Source organism: Ursus americanus, chromosome 28 (assembly GCF_024610735.1).
Source record: "Ursus americanus isolate L20-20 chromosome 28, mUrsAme1.1.p, whole genome shotgun sequence".
Classification (NCBI taxonomy): Eukaryota; Metazoa; Chordata; class Mammalia; order Carnivora; family Ursidae; genus Ursus; species Ursus americanus.
The window spans coordinates 35,498,226-35,510,844 of record NC_142154.1 but is presented as its reverse complement, the minus strand read 5'-3'; the positions used below and the strand labels follow the sequence as shown (position 1 = coordinate 35,510,844).

The 12,619-nt window shown below is 56.2% G+C and overlaps 1 protein-coding gene across 2 annotated transcripts in view; it reads left to right on the top strand.

Annotated features, from left to right (window-relative positions):
- The window catches only part of SMAD3 (SMAD family member 3), a 114,949-nt gene extending 107,837 nt beyond the window's left edge, over window positions 1-7,112 (top strand). For both annotated transcript variants that reach the window (XM_045810704.2, XM_087856838.1), the window contains 2 exons: window positions 408-552; window positions 2,970-7,112. In XM_045810704.2, coding sequence (XP_045666660.1) covers window positions 408-552; window positions 2,970-3,093 — 269 coding nt within the window. In that variant the 3' untranslated portion in view covers window positions 3,094-7,112. The remainder of the gene's footprint in view (window positions 1-407; window positions 553-2,969) is intronic.
- The last annotated feature ends 5,507 nt before the right edge of the window (window positions 7,113-12,619 follow it).

The following is a 12,619-nucleotide window of genomic DNA, read 5'->3' as shown; positions in this document are numbered from 1 at the left end:
TGGCTTGGGTACCTTCTCTCTCTGGTCCCTGGAGTCCTGTCCTGGCCCTCTTGCCCAGGACGAGGCCCACCTCTCCAAACCCTCTCTCTTGCTGGCCTACTTTACCATCTCCTCAGCATTCCCTGGCTCCGGGAGCTCGGGCTTACAGGCCGGTGTCTCATCCACCCGCGTGTCAGCCGCACCTCTCCACTAAGGTGGGGACGGCTTCGAGGGCCGGGGCCGAGGGGGCCTGTCCCCAGCGTGGTGCTGAGTGCGGAGCGTGGGGCTGGCGCACGGAGTAACTGGGCGCCCCTTGAGCCGGGTGAGGGATGCCGTTCTTCAAGACCCAGGGGTGGCTTCGGCCAGGAGGGGGGCACGGGACACGCAGGCCTCCGTCCCCACGAGCGCCGTTTCTGTTCTCTTGGCAGGGTGCAACCTGAAGATCTTCAACAACCAGGAGTTTGCCGCCCTCCTGGCGCAGTCGGTGAACCAGGGCTTCGAGGCGGTCTACCAGCTGACCCGCATGTGCACCATCCGCATGAGCTTTGTCAAGGGCTGGGGCGCAGAGTACAGGTCAGGCCCGGCGCTGCGGGTCAGGGGGCCCCGACCACACGGGACTCAGCAGAGCAGCCCCCCCTCCCCCCGAGAGGAGCTAGGGAGCCAGGACCAGAGGCCGGGGCCCGGCGGGCCAGGAGGGCCCGAGCCGCACCGGCTGAGGCGGAGCCGGGCACGTCAGTTTCTCAGGCGCCCTAAACACACCACCCTGGGCGGGGCCGCTGGCATCGCCCCCGGTGCGCGGACGGGGGGACCGAGGCCCAGGGAGGGAGAGCGAGTTGCCTGAAGTCACATCGTTGGTGGAAAAGCTGAGCCTAGAAATGTGCCTCTTGGCTGCTGCCTCGTTGTTCGTTTTGGGCAGATGGTTTCAGGACGACCCTCTCCAGGGAGCTGAGTCTCCATCCTGTTGTTCTTTCCTCCTCTGGGGCTCCGCCTCTGACTCCGGTGACCCTGAGGATCTCGGGTATTAAAACCGAGAGGCAGATGGGAGAAGAGAAGATTTGGGTAGTCACAGAGGAACAGAGTTTACTTGCTAAGAAAGGAGTTTTTTTCAGAATTTCAGGTATTGGTTTAAACGTAGCACTGGTCGGGTCTACCTGGCTTGTTCTGTTGAGTCTCTCAGAACATTCTGGTTTGGGCTTAGCGAATCCAGTCCCTTTTCTTTCCACACCTAGACAGGACTGTGCAAGGGCCAGGCCGTGTGCCCCCCCGGCCCCCGCGGCAGACACAGAGGTGCCCACACGTCAGCCGGGGCCAGCGCCTTGCAAGTGACTCCCCCCTTCTCTTCAGTTTTCCAGATGTTTGGAATCCATTTTGTTTTGTAGTCATTCTGCACCCAGGCCAAACCCATTTCAGTATTGGCTCTGGGCCACTGTTTGTAATGAAACCCAGATGAGCATGACTTATGGAAAGTCAGATTCTCATCAGAGGATTTCGGTCCGTAAAGCCCTCTTCTATTTACCGTATTTTAGCTGCTGTTCTGTGTGTCTGCCCCACAGGGCCAGGAAACACAGCACCCTGGTCGGGGGGGGGGGGGGTCTCTGTGAAATCCGGGGTGAGTGACCAACTGAGAAATCAAAGTGGTCAGGCCTCCCAGGAGACCTTACAGCCCAGTTATGACGGCCTGAGATGAGCCCAGGCCCGAAGGCCCAGCCCACGAGAGATTTTAGCCCACCTTTTGGCCGTGGCTGAAATCATTTATGGTACCAAAGTGAAAGGTTATAAAATTAATATTTTTCTTATAGTGGGGAAGGGAAATACTTAGATGGACCCTAATGGAAAAGAGCCCGAGAGAGGTCCTTTTGCTCTTCCTACACCCAGGCTTTAGTCCAGAGGACTGCAGTCAGTCACCACAGGTCAGAGAGGCACCCCAGGGTCCATAAGCCCATCTCGAGACAGGCCAAGCAAGGAGGGCAGGGGCCTCAAGCTAGCAGCCCTCAAGCTGGCACAGCACCATGGCCCTCCAGCCCCAGTGCTGAGAAGAGGCCCCTAAGTGGCAAAAGCCTTCCCCCGGGGGCACTGTGTCACCACGCGGGACATGCTGCCAGCCCGCCGGGTCCTGTGCGGCCCACCACGTCACTGCCACCTGGCAGCCCCGCAGAGCGGCCTAACGGGTGGGTGTGGCCCCTTCCCAGAACAGTCTTGCCCTCCTTCTGCCTCTTGGGCCAAAGAGAGTAAGGTTTCATCCCTCCTGTGAGATGGCCCAAAGCGGGGAGGGCCCTGGGCCCAGGCCTCTCACCTCCAGCTGGCACCGGCACCTCCGGCCTCAGCAGATAGCCTTTGCTCACTGGAGGCCTCTGGGAGCTCGCCTGCGGGCTGCGTCATCAACCAGCCTGAATTTAGACAAAGTGCTTTGGGGAAAAGAAACGTGTGGTGTGCCTTGGTTTTTTCCAGTAATTGTTCCATGGCTCGCTCTGCTCGTAAGATTTTCCAAAATAAGGCCATAGATGGGAATTATATCAGCACATTGGGAACTGATGGCATGTGGACTCTGTCGGTGCTTTGCAAAAAACACCCCTCCATCAGACAGACACACGTCATCGTGGCCTGCCGGGACGGGACCTGGGGCTGGAGATGGGACCCAAGGAGACCTCTGCTCAGGCTGGAAGTTCTTCACTGGGGGGGGGGGGGGCGCTGTCACAGAAACGGGTGGACAAGAGGGATACCCTGGGATTTACCTCCCATGTTTAACCCTTGAAGGGCTATCTCCTTCCCCAGCAAGAGAACCTGATTCACTCAAGGCGCTTCCTGGTTGGAGGAGTGTGGCCTGGCAGTCTGAGCAAGCTAGCGGGACTTCTAGAGCGGGGTGCCACGGACCTCTCTCTGGCTCTGGGGAGAAGACCCTCACCAAAGCAGGAAAAGGTGTTCTGACTTATAATGTGTGTCCTGGCCATTTTTGAAGTCTCCCACCCCACCCCTCTCCCTATGTCTTGCAGGAGACAGACCGTGACCAGCACCCCCTGCTGGATCGAGCTGCACCTGAATGGGCCTTTGCAGTGGCTTGACAAGGTCCTCACCCAGATGGGCTCCCCGAGCATCCGCTGTTCCAGTGTGTCTTAGAGACATTGGGTGTGAAAGGGGGAGGGTGGGGGGAGGGCGGGCTTGGGGGGAAAAGGCCGCATAGGAGGTGGAGAAATCGGAACTCAACTCACTATTGTCAATGAAGAAGGAATTTTTCTCCCTCAGTCAAAGCGGCACCAACCTGTTTTCCAAAACACAAACGCGAACCCAGAGATGGATTTTATGAACAGCTGTGTCTGCCGAACACACGTGCCCTCTGGCCCCCGTGCGAAGGGCAAGCAGGGGCTTCTGCTCTGGCCGCCTGAGCAGACAGGCACCAGCTCCCCACCTGCCCCTCCTCCCAGCCCGCTTCTGTTTCAATGACCGCAACCTGGGATGCCAGCGTCCATCAGGAAACGGCCCTCGGTTCCCGACGGCGCGTGGAACGCCCCGTGGCCGTTCTAGGTAGGGTAGAGCCTGCAGGGGCGGGAGCGAACCTCAGGCCGCGCCCTCCGGCGCTTCTGACAGCCGCGTCACCTGAGCCCCAGCCCGCCAGCAGAGCCTGCACCCCGGGAGCCGGACTGACGTGGGGGGGCGGGGGGCAAGCCCGTCCCCTGTCCTCTCGGAGCACACGGAGTCGCTGTGTTCGAACACGTACCCGGGGACAGTCGGTGAGACACCTTCTCTCAGATGGGTCCTTTCTTGCTCTGAGCGGCTAGGAGGCCTGCGGAGGCTCAGGCTCCCGCATCGTGCCGTTTCTCTTCTCGCGTGAACCTCAGAGATTTGAACCCCGTGCAGCAGGCACGGGCGGCGGGAGGCGGCTCCCCGGTGCGGGGGTCTCCAGTCTGCAGCCGGCTCTCCTGGTTTACATAGTCAGTTGCATTAATTAAATGAGCTTTAGCGTATGCTCATTTAAATGTTTATATTAAAAAAGAATCCCGGGTTGGCACACTGGCTGGGAAACCAGCGTGGGGGGCCCAGCAACCTCTCAAGGTGAAGCTTTTCCAGGGTTTGTTGAGAAGACACCTGCCAGCGCTTTTGGAAGCTGAAATGAACAGAAGCAAATTCACCAGAAGGGAAAAATCTCAGGCCAACACGGGCAAATGAAAAGGGCTATTAAAATTTTTTACACCTTTGACGACTGGAGGCTGGGTGCGCAGAGGTCTGCCGTCTCCCCTGGGGACGTGAGAGGACGGCGCTCCCGGCGGAGATCATCGGTGACACCTTGGGCAGCTCTACTGCAGAACTGGTCCCGGTGGCAAGGCGCGGGGAAACGCTTCTAGGTTATTTCAACTGGAAAAAAGCCCGCCTCTCCAGCCGGCCTGCTGCAGTGCACAGCGAGCACTCCTTGCCGCCAGGACTTCACTCCTCGTTGCTGTTTGTACAAGCTGACTTTAGCCCGTCTTCTGGCGCGCATTTCTACCAGGAGAAGTGAAGGGATTTCCTATGGAAGTCCTGTCTTACCAGGTGGACGGAAGACAGTGTCTCCTGGCGGGTGTAAATCTCAAACGTGACGCCGCTCCCGATGCCGCCCGGAGACGCTGGGGGCTTCCCGGGGCCTCTCCGGCAGGGTCCTCAGGCGTCTGCAGCTCTCGCCTGACGGCTTCCAGGGAGGAGAGCTGCTCTCCAGGCTCCCCGAGGACACAGCAGGAGACAGGAGGGGCACCTTACCAGCCCTACGCTGGTCTTTTCGCGGGGCCGTTGACCCGGAATCCAGAGACACCACAGCACCCCTCTTCCCGAGAGGGTCCGATACGCGGGTCCGGAGTTCGCCTGGGGGCTGCTGCGTCCAGGACGCCGTCTGACCCTCCTGGATGTGCGCGCCCGCTCCTGGTCGGGGCTGAGACGCGTGCTGGGCGTAGTCCGCTGCGGCCTCCGCCGAAGCCAGGGCAGCGATTTCCGAGGGCCTGCCTTCTCCATCTGCCTCCTGCTCCTCTGAGGCCTGCCTACGGCGCACAGCTGTCCCCGGTTCCTCGGGGACCAGCTTCAGGTACAGCACAGTCCGGGCCATCCGGTGGCTGCGCGTGGATGGCGTCTCGGCGCCCCTGATGCTCAGCTGAGGGCTCCTCCTAGGAGGCAGGAAGTTTTAGTTTTGTGTTTTTCCAAAAGCTTACTTGGCCCCTCTTCTTGATAGACTAGACCCCTGGAAGAGGATGGGAGAGGAAAATGTAGGTAAGTCCAGCTCTGGAAGAAAGTCAGACCTCGAGGTGGGGCCGTGGTGCCCATCAGCAAGGCCACAGTGGTGCTGGGGGGCGGGGGGGGGGGTGCTTGTGTCATGCAGCCAGCGACCTTCCTTTAAGTCACAAAGCTGGTTTTCTTAGTTTGAAAATCCTGTCCAACTTTTTAAAGGACAGTTGAAGGGGGCAAGAGAAAACGGGGGTGGAGGGCAGTTTTAAGCGTCATGTCATGTGTGGTTGGCAGGGCTCCCCGCCCCCCAGTAGCTAGCCCTGGGCCAGAGATCCCCCAGGAGCCAGCTTCTTTTCCCTTCCCTCCCCCCCTCCTTCCTAACTTTATTTAGTAACTTGGGTCCTTCCAGCACCAGCAGGGTCCGGAGCTGCCCCAGCGGCTTCGGGTCACAGGCCTGTGCTGGAACATCATCTCAGTTGGCCACCTTCCTGGCGGGCTGTAGACGACCTGACATTTTGAGACAAGCCTAGTCAGGAGCGGGGACTTCGACTCTTCTCTTAGGAAGCACACACGCACGAGGGCAAGGCTGCGGGCAGACTTTCCCATCGTCCTTAATGTTGTCTGTGTTTTTTTAATTGACCGTGGTTTTTTTTTTTTTAAATCATTAATGTAATGTATTGGAATGAGCTGTAGCACGGATCTTGTGCTTAGTTTTCTTCTCCATCTTCCCTTGGCTTCCTAGAGTTTGGCCCTGTTCCAGGGCTGAGTGCTTTGACTCAAACCGCAGGGAAGGGCTTGAAGAAGCGCGCGCATGGCCTGCATGCACGTATGGGGTCTGGGGAGAAGGCGGGTAGGGTTTCGGCCTGGGCCCCTGAGGCCCCTCTCTGTCGTCCTTAAGAGGAAGAGGAATCTGGGGACTGTGCACAGGACGGTTTCCAAGGGGGTCACCCGCAGCAAGAGCGGGCCTGAGTTTAGTTCTGGACTCTGTGGGACTCTAAGTGGCAGAGTTGGGAGCTGGCCCCAAGATCTGCATGCGTCCGCACTTCGCTCGAAGAAAGCCGCAACGCCGCCGCGCTGTCCCAGCCTTCTTTTTGTGGCATGAATGTTCCCTTCGAGCTCATCCTTTTGAGGGGTGTCAAAGCAAAACACGTTTAAAGGCTGTGGCTCCAACACGAAGAGGAGGTGTCTCTGATGGAAGAGTGGCAGGCAGTGGGGAACTGACGATGCGCAGGCAACTTTCCAGAAACACAGCTAGCCCAACTCGCCGATCGTGTAAACTGGATTGAGAAACGCTCTCAGTGATGCTGTAATTGATTTTTTTTATGCCGAAGTAATGTATACTCTAGCATTCTGGTGTTTTTATATTTATGTAATAATTTCTTAAAACCATTCAAGACAGAACTATTTAATTTTTTGGAAGAAAGTTGGAAAGGTCTCTCCTCCCCAGGACCGTGGCTGGGAAGAGTCAGGGGCCCCGCCCGTTCCGAACGCTGCTGGCTGAGGGCGCAGTGGTTCAGCTTCCAGAAGCACCCCTCCCCACCCCACCCCGGGCTGGCAGCGTGCACAGGCAGCTCGCACCTATAGGCTCTTCCCGAGGGGGCCTCAGAACCCAGCCCCTCTCCCTTCTGAACAGGGAGAACTTCACCCAGAGGGATGGAGCCAGGACCCCCTTCCTCACTCCCCTCCCTGCTGCTGTCGCAACGTGGCCGGCCGTTCCGGACTCTCGGGTGGGGGGAACGTGGAGGATGCTGACGACCTTCACTTCTCAGCCAGCCTGACCTTCGAATACCTTTGTAAAAAGCATGTATGTATTTATAGTGTTTTAGATTTTTCTAACTTTTGTATCTTAAGAGCAGAGCACCTGTTTAAGCATTGTACCCCTACTGTTACGGATCTGGGTCCTCCCTCTCTTTCCCCTGTAAGTGCCCTTCTAATAAACTTTTCATTGAAAAGCTCCTGTGCCAGGAGCTCAGTCTCTTCTTGGCCGGGTGGGGAGAAGATTTTAAAGGGAGCCCGAGGGGCTTAAGAAATGTCTCCAGCCCCCATTGTGCCCTAGCCTCTTTCACTTACCCGGGGTACCCCGCGGTACCAGCCTGCCCCCAGCGACACCAGGAGCCCCAGGCTCAGCACAGCAAAGGTCCGGCATCTCACACCAGGTGCCTCTCCCTCGCTTCCCCCATCTAAGCACCGCACCAGTCCCATCGCTGCTGTCCCTGCGTGGGCATGTGGCGTCCAATCGCTTGTCAGAGGCCTTCCAGTCCAGGGGGAATGAGTGCCACCAGATTCACCCTCCCACAGCCGTGCACGTGCTTTAGATTCCTAGAGAAGGAGGTTTTCACACTTTGCAGCTCCAAGAACTATGCCTGTGAATACTCCCAAGGAGAAAGAGACCACTTGCCTGAAACGTCACTGACCCCAGGTAATATGGTTTAAGAAACAAGATTAAATAATTTTTTGTGGGGAGTGGGGAGGAGGATGGCATGGGGCTAGAATAATCCTTTAGCTGGGCCACTCCTATGGCATTATCCTGCTAAGGAACTCCCCAAACACCTCCCCTGGGAGGAGGAAGGCCGATTTCACAGGGGTGGCACCCCTGGACCTCGAGATTGGGCCCCCACAGCCTGCATCCAATTCCTACCTTCAGAATTCTTAGTTCTACCATCCCGTCCTTGTCTTCCCCAAGGTTTTAACCAGTATTTCTCAGCAAATGACTCAAATCCCCACCTCTAACCCAACCTGTTCCTTCAGATCCACAATTTTAAATTCCAGCTGCCTAGTAAATGGGATCCAAACCACACGAGCCCCAACCCGAATCCTCCTCCACCTCACTCAAGCCGGCACTCTTTGGGGACTCCCAGTTTTTATCAGTAGCTTGCCCCCAGTCCCTCTCCCCCATCCTCCAAGACTTGAATGGTTCGATGCATTTCTCTCCTGTGCTCTCCATCCCCCGCTGACCAAGCCCCCCTTTCGGGAAAGCCCCGCTCCCCGACTGTCCTGGCGCTCCCTGGCCCCCTCACGCAATCTTCTTCTTGGGCCTGCGCCTACTCCTTCCGGCGGTGCTCGCAGACCACCGTATGCACTCCTGACATTCCTTCCTGAGTGACCTCATCTCCCCGCGTGATTTCAAGCCACATTAATGCTAATGACTCCCAAGTCAGTATTTATAGCGCAGACGTCAATCCCAAGTTTCCGCCTTGTATCCAACAGCTCCCGGCTACTGGCGCACGGACGTGCCACAGCACCTCACACTCGCCATCGTGAAGTGGAACTCATCAGTGCCCTCACGGCCCACCTCCCTCTCCTCTGGCCTACAGCCCCAGAAGCCACGTCACCCCACACTCCCTCACCCCCACGTCCACGCAGTCCTGCTTGTCCACGCTCCCTGCCCTGTACTCCAGGTCCTTAGCACCCAGACAACCGCACCAGCTCCCCAACAGCTCCCGGCCTCTGCCCACTTTCCTGGAAAGGCATCGTCCCCACTGCCCTGTGACCCGCACGACCTTAGATGCCCCCCGCTGGGCCACAGCACCAGCCCCGAAGCCTTTGTCAGGGAACCCTGGGCTGTCACAGCTCCCTGTTACAGTCTGCAAGCCAGCAGCAAGCAGCCGGTGCAGTTCCTTACGTCCTCCCCTCCGTGACAAGCCCTCCTCCCCAGTCCGTGCTCGCTGCCCCTGGGCCTGCCTGACACCCCAGCAGGTCACCGGAGCACTTTCACCGACGCTTTGGGACTCAGGTCAGATACCTCCTCTAGGAAGCCCTCCGCGGGTGAATGGCCAGTCGGCCCAGCTGTGTGGGAACGGTGTTTGCTTCCCCCTCGAGGCTCTGAGTTCCCAGAGAGCAGCGTTCACATCTTCTTCTTGCACCCCTGCCTTCTCCAGGCACCAGTGTCTGCCGAATAAATGAATCGGCGCCTGTATCTCGCTGGCTTCACCTTAGCGGTATCTGTGACATCTGCTTCCACCGTGCGACCCTCGGAGTCCTGACATATGCTTGAAGGAACGCCACCCGAATCAGTTCCTGATTACTGGTTATCACAGCTACGCTAATGTCCTCCTATCGTGTCCCCCTCTAGTCCGGGGATGGCACACACTGACATTACCACCATTCCATTTCTCTACCCACGGCGAAAACCACGAATCCCAGCGCTGGGTCTGTTCTCAGCCTCAGAATCCTTCTCAACACAGCTCCCCAGGCAGGTGTGATCAGTTAGCTCTGGCTACCCCTGCTGCCGCGTTTCCCAGAAACGTAATGACAGTTAGACGCCTCTTCTGCTCCAAACCCCTCGGGCTCCCCGATTACCTCCCGAGTAGGCACTGGCTCCACTAAGTAGCATTTCAAGGTTTTCTCCAAATTCACTCCATCCCTCTTTACCGGCGTTTCTCTAACTGGCCTGTGTGGGTTCTCCCCACATAACCCCTTGCCTTCTCTCCATACCTCTGTCCGTGCTGCAACCTCCACTGAGAATTCGCTGCCTCCAATCTCCACTCTGCCCCAATTCATACCCTAGTCCCCGGCTCAATTTAAGCCTCACTTCCCTGAAGTCAGTGGGTCTCAAAGTGTGGGCCCCGGCCAGCAGCATCAGTAAGCACCCAGGCTGGTCGAAACATGCTTTCCCAGACCCCGCTCGGGACCTAGTGAACCAGAGACTCTGGGGGTGGGCCCTGCAGGGACCTCCAGCGTGGAGTCAGGTTTGAGAAGACGGCCCCAAGATGCACTGCTCTCCCCGGCCCACTCTGCGCTCTCCCTCCCACCGCCACTGAGGCCAGTCACGGCGCCTCCCCTGCTGCCCAGCACCCCGCCTCTGTGGCCTCGTCCTGCTTGCCCCCTGCTGTCACCTGGCTTGGACGAGGAGCTTCCAGAGAGAAGCTGCATCCTTACCCACCCTGCCGTCTCTGCCACACCTGACACAGCCTGGCACCAAGAAGGTTCACACTCGGTGCTGGACCCCGAATCCAGTTTCAGCTCTCACCTGGGTGAAGCTACACGTTACGGTCGCTTTTCCTCAACTCCAACCCTGAAGCCTTCTAACTTCCCCACTGATGACATCCTGAGAGTTTCCCGAGTCGCAGGATTGGTGCAGAGCGTGTCCCTGGGCTTCCGATGAAGAGGACGGTCTCCTAAACTCTGCCGTCTCCTCCCCCAGTCCTCACTTAGCCCGCATTTTTGTAGCATTAAAGCCACCTGGTTGATAAGAGAAAAGGGAGAGGCAATGACTGGTCACCTCCCTCACAGGAGAGAACCAGGGAGGCCGGTCGTGAACCGCTTTATGTGACCCGTTTATGTCTCCCAGATGCGTACCTGTGGGGAGAGAGGGTTTGGACCTATCAGCAGATAGATACAGCTATAACAACATTTTAGAGGAAAAATTCCTTTTCTTCCCAAACCTGTGTTCTAAAGGTGGGGTAATAAGCAGGAGGTCCAGGTTCTGAATCAATACTTTTCCAACAGGAAACAAGGTAGAAGCACAAATCATTAAAAGCTGGACTGGGGCTCTGTGGTGTTCCCACAAAAGGCCCACGTGGTTGCCATGACCTCTCTTCCTAATTCTTCACTCTGCACGTCAGAGAAACACCTCAGAATCAAGCGAGAGGCTTCCTCATCTAGAAGAGCTTGGCTTTAGTGCTACGAACACACACACTGAACTCTGAATAAAGACATCTATGTTAAGAGCAAGACTCATGAAATTAATAACAAGCCAGCTGGTGCCAAAACTATGAAACTGAGAATTTCTAAGACCTTCTAACAGCTTAGGTGCCAGAGACCCAAGGATGGGTCAGTACACCAAGCCCCAAGCGGAATCTAAGTCAGAACGTGAACTCCGCCCTGCACGTTCGGCCTGCTGCTTCTAGGAGACACACGCGTGCCAGGAAAGTTCATCGTTAGGGTGTTCTCCCACCGAGCCTGCGTGAAAGTAGAACGTGTGACTAGCTTTTTCACTTTCTCCACCCGGAGTCCTCCAAGAAGATTTGGTATTTAGTGACAGAATGCCATACCTAAATCGTTCGACCACTTTAAATTTGGGGTTGGGGGGGTGAAGGACTCTAGCTCATTACACAATTCTCTGAGGCCCTGTCTCCATCAATCAGAATGTTCAATGAATCAGAACCTCTGGCCGCACTAGACACATGTTTGCTAAATTTAGCTCTGCATCAGCAAGCACTCGGAATAGTTCACGGAGCTCTCAGCTTACCCTTAGACAGTGATTCTTCTAAGACTGCTTTTCCGTGGCAGGCCAGTGCAGGGCAAGGGCCACTCCACGTGCTCTCTCGATGGCCATTGTCACAAGTCTGGCCTCAGGTGAAGGGAATCCGACAGGCCGCGGTGAAGACGTTTATCCCCACCTCTCCACAGTGGGGAACAGGAAGGTAGCCATATATCACATTTCACGAGTTACAAGCAGTCTGCAGTGATGGCCTGACATGCTCGATGGTCCTTGAACCACATCCCACATTACTCAGCCGTCCAAGTCTAGCGTCCCTGAATCTCTTGCTTCTCTGAATTAGATGTGGCCAAGTTCTATAAATAGAGAGAAAGCAAACTGGTTCTGTCAATCTTCTCATACTCTGGCAGGATAACATATTTTAAAATTATAAAAATATCTATGTCTTCATCACTCTAAAATTATTACATAACACATGATTTTCTCAGGGGAAAAAAAAGTTTATTTTTGTCTCTCCCTACCTTCCGACACTCGTGGACCTTCAAACTCTGTCATCAGTTTCATCAAACTACCATAGGCAAATCGAAGCCAAAATTCAGGGCCTACTATGGGCCCGACTCTGTGTTATACAGAGAAATGTTGGAGGGGAAAAAACCCGAGTCCCACTTTAAATCCCAGACAGTCCATAGTAACTTGTGTTGGCATGTACATAGGTCACAACGGATAGACTGTAACTTTTTTTTTTTTTTTGAGAGGGAGAAGGGTGGAGAGGGGCAGAGGGAGAGAAAATCTTAAGCAGGCCCCTCACCTGCAGAGCCTGACACGGGGCTTCATCCCACAACCCCAAGATCATGACCTGAGCTGAAATTGAGAGTCAAACATTTAAGCGACCGAGCTGTGCCGGCGCCTGGGTAGAATGTAACTTTCACTGCACTATTAGCTCATGACCACTCTTCTTAACATGAGCCTTTAGTAGACAAGCACGGGACACTGTGATCCCCCATGTCCCCTGGAAGGGGCCAACAGCCCCAGAAAGCTGAGGTCTTTAAGGTTTTATTTGTTCTTGAGAGAAGGAGAGCGCACACACATGTGCACGAGCAGGGGGAGGGGGACGGGCAGAGGGAGGAGGAGAAGCAGGCTCCCTACTGAGCTGGGAGCCCGATGCGGGGCTCGATCCCAGGACCCTGGGATCATGACTTCAGCCAAAGGCAGGTCAGGCCTAATTTACGCCTAATGTGAAGTAAGGCTTCCCCCAACACATCCCCTACTAAAAAACAACAAAATCAGAACACACATTAG